The sequence below is a fragment of the Ammospiza caudacuta genome, chromosome 10 (assembly GCF_027887145.1).
Source record: "Ammospiza caudacuta isolate bAmmCau1 chromosome 10, bAmmCau1.pri, whole genome shotgun sequence".
Classification (NCBI taxonomy): domain Eukaryota; kingdom Metazoa; phylum Chordata; class Aves; order Passeriformes; family Passerellidae; genus Ammospiza; species Ammospiza caudacuta.
Window position 1 is genome coordinate 4,012,259 of NC_080602.1, and position 7,453 is coordinate 4,019,711.

Sequence of the window (7,453 nt, forward strand, 5' to 3'; positions counted from 1 at the left end):
ACTCCAGCTGAAGGAATCAGTGTCATTTCCTGCAGCTCAGAGCAGCAAAGAATCACAAAAGGAGCAGCTCAGCAATGCACCCAACCATCCCCACCAAAGATTGCCTGCAGTGATTAACAAAGATCCAGCAGCATTTACCCTCAGCCTTTACCATCCCCCAGACCCACACAGCAGCTGGGGAAGCTGTCACAGCCAAGGGCTGCAGAGCCACTCCTGGGCACTGGGAATTCCTGCAGGTGCCTCCAGCCCCAGGTGAGGCTCCAACCCCGCTGGGAGAGGGCCCAGCTCTGACAGTGCTGAATGAACAAACTGACAGCACTGCTAGTGTGGCAACATCTGCTTTCATCCTCCTCTTGGGTCCCTCCCAAAGCCTGGCCAGGGCTCAAGGAGGAACCAAGGGAGCTGACTTTGACCATACAGCCCCAAACAAGGCCAGATGTCAGATTTCATGGCCTTGTCTGGCTTCTAAATACACAAAGGTCAATACATGTTTCACTAAGGAGTGGCTACATCTATCACAGTGTTAATGACCATGCATATTTCATCAGGGAGCAGATACAAAGAAAACCTTTGCTTGGAAGGTTCATCCAGAGGCCACCTTTGGCTCAGGGCCTGCTGTCCAGGCCTCACTCAGGGCTGGTGTCCAGGCCTTGGCACTTCAGGGACGTGGTTTAGTGCTGGGCTTGGCACTGCTGGGTGACCGGCTGCACTGGGTGAGCTCAGAGGGCTTTTCCAACAGAAAGGATTCTGTGATTCCATGATTATATCCGCTGCATTCAGCTGGGGCTATTTTAGCAGCATTCCTTTGCTCCAAAAGTTCCCTTTTGCCCAGCTCCTGTGGCCTGAGGCTTCAGCTCCTTCAGCTCCTGGTGCTGAGCTGCTCATGCTGAACAAGACGGCTCGGAGAGAAGAACACAGTCCATGCAATTCCTTCTGGGACACGGAGAGGGGAGGCTGTGCAAACAGGAGCTTGTTTGCTGTGGCCTCCTCCTCTGCCCTTCACACCTTTCAGCGCTTTGAACCAGCCAAGAGCTTTCTCCAAGAGTGCAATGGAGCAGCTGCTCCTGCTCCCAGGCCTGGCTCTCTCCAGTCTCTGCCCTTGCCTGGTTCTGTCCCTCTTGCTGTGCCCTCTGTTCCCCCAGGGCTCGCTGGCTGCTGCCCAGGACTGTGGCACTGGCACAGATCCAGTGCTCCAGAGCCTCCTTTCTGTGCCCTTGCAGCTGCCTGGGCACAGCAGCCTTTTCCATCTGGAAGCTCCCCATGGACAGGGAGTGCCCAGCTCCGTTCCTTGCACAGCCTCCAGGAGCCCAGGGCTGCCATCTCCAGTCCCTGCTGGCCCTGGGGGCTCCCAGGTGCCTCAGGCTGCTGTGACACCGCTGCACACGGGAGGGAAGAGGGGCAGGGGCTGTGCTCAAAGTCAGCTCCATGTGCTGCTGCTGCTGCTGCTGCTGTGGGGTCATTTGTGCAGCCCTGTCTGCCCAGAGTCAGGGATCAGATGCTGCCAGTCTCTTCCAGCCCTGGCTGCTCAGAGTTTGGGCCTTGGAGCCCCAGGTGGCCAAAGGCAGCTGCTGCTGGTCCCTCTGTGTGCCCGTGCTCAGCAGTGCTGCTCCATCAGTCTGTGCCCAGCAACGGGGAAAAGCCTCAGCCCTGCAGGGCCAGGAGCTGCTGGGCTCTGCCTGAGCAGCTCAGCCAGCAGGAAGGGAGCTGCTCCACATGGGAACCAAGAGCAAAGGACATTCCTTTTATAGGACATGTTTTCTATTGAAAGGAAAAAAAAAGGAAAAAGTAATCAAAAACTATATAAAATGTGAAAGTGTGAAAAAACCCCAAGTGTGCAGTGAAAAGTCATCTCTAACTTTGAATTAAGAGGCAACTGATCTTTTGAAAAGAAAAGTTATTTACTTTGTAAATGTGCTGATGGCATGGATCCATCTTACTGACCTCAGCAGTCTTTTTAAAAAGTTTTTGGGGATTGTTTCCAATATTGTTATTTTAAATTGTGGTCGAGGCAAGAGGAAGTTGCTTTGTGCCCTTCCAGCTCCAAGCAGGACTGGGAATGGAAACTCTTTCAAAGCCCAAATCCTTTACAAGACGACCTTCCTTCTCAGCCTGGGAATGAGCGGAACATTCCCATTGAAACTTTCAGGGATTTCTTAGAGTCACAAAGTCCCTCTGACAGCTTTTTGCTCTGGTGTGGAAGTGCAGAAGGGCAATTCTCCATCCACCAGCTCCAGACTGCACTGCCTCAGGAGCACGGCCCACTCGCCAGCTTTGGCCCACTCGTGGCACTGCCAGAGGAGGAAGAAAGTGCAATTGCACAATTCCAGCCAATAAAGAAGGAAGAATGGGACAGACAAAACACCCTGTGCAGATCCAGGTGTTCAGCTGCTACTGTGGAGAGTTTGGGTCCTTGCCAGTTGGATGTGTGTCCCCAGCTGCAATCTCTGGGCCTGCAGCAGAGTCTCACTCACCTGCCAAAGCAGAAAGCTCAGGCGCTGTGCTCGCAACGGGCTCGTCTGATGCAGAGCTGTCAGAGCAATGTGAGGGCAGAGCCAGCCCAGCTGGGCCCAGGGCTGAGCCCAGCTGAGCCCTGGCAGAGCCCAGAGCAGCCTCAGCAGCCGCAGAGCCCGGCTGCAAGGAGAGAAAGCAGAAACCGCCCGTCAGCTGAGGGCTCCTGTGCCCTTGTGCCAAGGCCTGCGGTGCCCAGGCCATGCTGGCAGTGCCCAGAGCTGCCCATCCCTGCTGCCTTTGGCAGCAGAGCAGGAGGGCAGCACATGTGCCCAGCCTGCAGCCAGCCAGGGCACATCCAGCCCTCAGCAGCTGCCCAGAGCCAAAAAGCAGCTGGGCAGCTGACTGAAGAATTCATTGTATCTGCCCCAGCAAAGGGGGAACCTTTGGTGCCCAGCTGTGCCATGCCCAGATCCGGGAGCAACCCCCTGCCTATAGACTCACCTGCAAATTGGACCTGGAGCCTGGCTTTGAAGAAGGTGCCAGAATCCAAGTCCATCATCTTCAGCTGGCCAGGCCAAGGAAGAGATTGTCATCTTTGAGGTTGTCCTTGGTGTCTCCAGCACCAGCCCCATTTGGAACAGCTTCTCCAGGGGCTCCTTCTCCTTCCCTGGGGTCAGACCAGGCTGTCAGGGCTCTGCCCAGGGCCCCAGCCATCCATGAACCATACAAACAAAACCAGGGGGATGGTGGCCACCAGTGCTTGTCACACCGGGTCTCCAGCTCAGCTCCAGCCCAAGAGCTGCATGTTCCCTTCTGCTGACCCCTGCTCAGAGCTACAGGCAGGACAAAACCAGCCTGGTTTGCTTTGCCACTGATTGCCAAGAGATGTGTGGAGCTGGTACCTGCCAGGCCCCTGGATCCAACTGTGCACGTGGATCTCTTCAGTCTTCTAGGGCAGAGGAACACCCTTCACCCAAGGATGACAGAAAAGATCTTCTAAGGATGGCCTGTCCGAGGGTTGCATGGACAAACACCTCTTAATGACATCTTGGCACGCTGGGGAGAGAAACCAGAAATCACCAGTCAGTTGGAGAAGTTGCCCTCCTGTTCCCATGCCCAGGTCATGCTGGGTGTGCCCAGAGCTGGGCCTAAACTTCCCCGTGGATGCTCTGTTTGGAGGACAGCAGGAGAGCAGGACATGTGCAACCTCCTCAGCAGCTGCCAGAGTGGTTTGCCCATGAGCCCGCTGCTGTCTCCCAGCACTGGTATTCCCCCCGTGCCCAGAGATGAGGATCCACCTTGAGAGAGCCATCGTGGGAACAAGATTCGCCCCCGGATGATCTCCTGGCCCCTCCTGAATGGGTGCTTCCCCATGACCAGGTGGCACAGCAGGAGGCCCAGGGACCAGATCGTGGCTGCCTCGCCATGGTAGCGTTGGTGCTGGATCCACTCTGGTGGGCTGTAGGACAGGGTTCCTGTGGAACACAGACACAGCTCAGCAGGGGGCTGCTGCTGCTCCCAGAGCCCGGCCCCAGCATCCCTGGGCCTGTGGGGCCGCCCCAGAGGCACACGGGGTGAGCGCTGCCCTCTCACCAGCACTTGGGACTTGTGCACAAACTTGGGGATGGAAAAGAAGCCACTGGTCTTGGAAGAGGGCAGAAGAAACACAAGGAAGGCCCAACCATGACACACAAAGGAAAAACCCACCCAGTAGTGGAGAAAACCCACTCTCCCTCCCACCCAGAACAACTCGGCCTTAGCATCAATCCCATCCCAGTGCTGCACCCAGGCTGGGCCACGAGATGCCCAGGAGCACACCCTGCGAGGGCTCACCTGCAAACTGCGTGTAGGCTGTGTCTTGGAGGAAGGCGCCACAGCCAAAGTCGATCAGTTTCAGCTGCCCGCTGGCCAGGTCGAGCAGGACATTCTCGGGCTTGATGTCCCGGTGCAGGACCCCGCAGGTGGTGCAGTGCCGCACGGCCTCCAGCACCTGGCGGAACAGCTCCCGCGCCTCCTCCTCCGGCAGGAACCCCCGCTCCGCCAGGAAACCCGAGAGCTCCTGGCACCGCTCCGGACGCTCCAGCACCAGCAGGAAGCTGTCGGGGAGCTCAAGCCACTCCAGGAGCTGAATGACACCGCCACAGCCACCGGACACCTTGGCCAGCAGCACGATCTCCAGGGGTGCGCTGGTGCCGTCGGGCTGCGGGAGGAGCACGACGCCGTCAGTGGGGCCGAGGCCGTGCCGGGGCTCTGGGAGCCCTCAGCCAGCCCGGGATGCTCTGCATGCCCCGCTCAACCCACGCCCGCTCTCCCCGCAGGGCTCACGGCGGCTCCCACCGCGCCGGGCCCCGGCTCCTCCTCGCCCGGCACGGCCCGGCTGCTGCCGCTGGCTCCGCTCACTCACCAGCTCGCCCCAGTGCCGGATGCGATCCCTCGGCACGCGTTTGATGGCCACCTGCGAGCGAGGGAGAGCAGCGGGCTGAGCTCGCCGCCCGTCATGCCCAGACGCATCCTCCTCCTCCTCCTCCCTCCCCTCTGCCTGCGTCCGCCGCCGGCCCAGCCGCTCACCGGGGCGCCGTCCGAGAGCCGCGTGGCCGCAAAGACGCTGCCGAAGCCGCCGCGCCCCAGCAGCGATCCCAGCCGGTACCGCTCCTGCAGGGCCTCCTGCGCCGTCCCTGCGGGCGGGACGCGGCTTTCAGAGCTCGGCCCGGGTCCAGCAACGGCCCCCGAGCGCCCCTCACCCGCCCCGGGCCCGGCATCCCCACCCGCCCCAGGCCCTGGTGGCTTGGGGCCGGCGGCCGCGCTGCCGAGCGGCGGAGCTCGGGCCGGGGAAGCCGCAGCGGAGGCGGAGGGAGCGGCCGCGCCGCGTGTGTGCTCCGCGGGCCCCGGGAGAAGCCGGGGCCGGGACCGGGGTCGGGACCGGACCCTGCGTTGGGTCCGGGGCCGGGCTCGGGCCAGGCGGAGCCGAAGGGCGGCGATGCCGCCCCCGCACCAGGCACTGATGCCCGCCCAGCAGCGCCACCGCCAGTACGGCCAGAGCCGGGCGGAGGCGAGACCGCGGCGGGACGGCCGGGGCCGGGCACGGGGCAGCCCCGCCCGGGGCCGGGGGCGGGCCGGGGGCATGGCCCTGCCCTGCAGGGGAGAGGGAGGCGGGGAGAGGAGAGGGACGCTGGGAAACGGACACTGAGAGAAGGGTGCCCGACAGCGGGAAAGGGAGAGAAAGAGAAATAAAGAGACAAAGAGAAAGTAAAGGAGAAAGACTGTTCAGAAGTATCTGTTTTGGTGCTCTCGCCGCTGCTGCTGCCGCTGCTGCTGCCGCCGCTGCCGCCGCTGCCGCCGCTGCAACTGAAGCACCGGGGCCGTTCGTCCCCGTGTCCGTTCCCCGCTCGCCCCACGAGCCCCACGTTCGAGCCCCGCGCGCCCCGGGGACAGCCCCTCCGTCTGCCCAAACACGGGAACTTTGCAGCCTTGAGCCCAAATGCAGAGCCCTGACTCCTGCACGCTGGCACAGTGATCCCCTCGCTCGCTGCTGGGCATTGTCCTTGCTGAGGATCAAACACTGTCGGGACACTTCCCTTGGGGTAGGATTCCTACCTGAGCCCAGCACTGCACTTACATATCTAGTGTTGCTTTCCAGTAAAAACAGGGGAAGGAAAACTCTGTGTGGCTCATGGTATTTTAGAGTGTCTAAAAATCACTAAGTCACCAATCTTAGAGGTGAGGTGCATCTGGAATTACTGGGATGGAGAAGCAGTGCAACATGGAAAAGGGGAGCATAGAAATAAATAGAGGAAAACACCTTGGATTGTTTCTTTCATTTTCATTTCACTTCTGGAAAGCTGTTTCTGTTTTCCAGGAATCTTCTCCTGTCTGCTCTTCCCAAGAATCTCTCATGGAGAACAAGGTCAAGCTTCTGTCACAAGATTTGCCACCAGGAAATGATGCCACTGGTGAAATTTTCATTGTGACTGTTTGTGCTGGTTTGGGGCAAATTTTGGGAGGAAAGCTCCAAAATGGGTCTGTCTAGAAAGCAAGTTCGAGCAGCCCCTACTCCTAATAGTTCAGGAAAAGACTTCCCTTGAGAAAAGTGAAAAAACCCAAGTTTATTTCACAAGTGAAGTATTCACAAGCATGAAAAATGAATAATATTAAATCAAACTTCTCACAGTAGTGAAGAGATGGCAAATTCAGGAAGTCCTTTTTGTGGGTTGTAGTTGGCTGCCTTGGTCTCTTCTAAGTCCCTCTGGTGCTGGAATGCAGCGTCCCAGAGCTCGGGGGGCCACAGGTGTGAGCTGCTGCTGCCGGTGTTTGTCTGGGTTTTCAGTCCAGAGCAGGTGTAAACAGTTCCAAGAAAAAGGAAAGTCACAGTTCCTCCACAGAAAGAGGAACTTCTCTTCCTAAGCTAGCTAAAACCAAATTGCTAGCTAGACCTGGGCTGTGAAGGTATCAGGAAATTTCCAAATCTGGGCACTGGCGGTTCCAGCAAACACCAGAGCTGGATGGTGCTGGAGCCAGAACCTGCAGAGTTACAAATTTTGGCCTTCTGTGCCAGCTAATCCATGGACTTGGGCTGTGCCAGCACCAGGAAGTTTTCAGATCTGGGCGCTGGCGCTGCCAGCCAACACCAGATGTGGGTGGCGTCATTGCCAGCGACAGAAATCTGCCAGATTTGGGCTCTGCTGGCCCTGAGAAATTTCCAAATCTGCGTTCTGGTTACATGACACACAAGATGTGGGGGCGGTGCCAGAGCCAGTAAGAGGAAGCTGCCACAGGTTTTGGATTTCTGTGCCAGCAAATTGCTGCACTTGGGCTGTGCCAGAATTGGGAAATTTCCAGATCTGGGCACTGGCAGTGCCAGCAAACAGCCCATTTCAGGCTCCAGGCTCCAGGAAGGACTGGATCTGGATGCCTTCCTCTTTTCTTTCCTTCCTTCTTTCCTGGGATCCTGCGGCCAGCAAACTCCAGATTGGGCAGTGCTGGCAAGGGGAAATTGACAGGTTTT

The 7,453-nt window shown here is 58.5% G+C and overlaps 1 protein-coding gene across 1 annotated transcript; it reads right to left on the bottom strand.

The window, feature by feature from the left end:
• Positions 1–3,400: 3,400 nt before the first annotated feature.
• On the bottom strand, positions 3,401–7,095 carry LOC131562120 (serine/threonine-protein kinase pim-1-like). The gene is made up of 6 exons (XM_058811692.1): positions 7,034–7,095; positions 5,020–5,254; positions 4,856–4,906; positions 4,285–4,651; positions 3,750–3,926; positions 3,401–3,507 (listed from the first exon to the last, which is right to left on the bottom strand). The coding sequence occupies exons 1-6, from the start codon at positions 7,093–7,095 to the stop codon at positions 3,401–3,403; spliced, it is 999 nt and encodes a 332-aa protein (XP_058667675.1).
• Between the last annotated feature and the right edge of the window lie 358 nt (positions 7,096–7,453).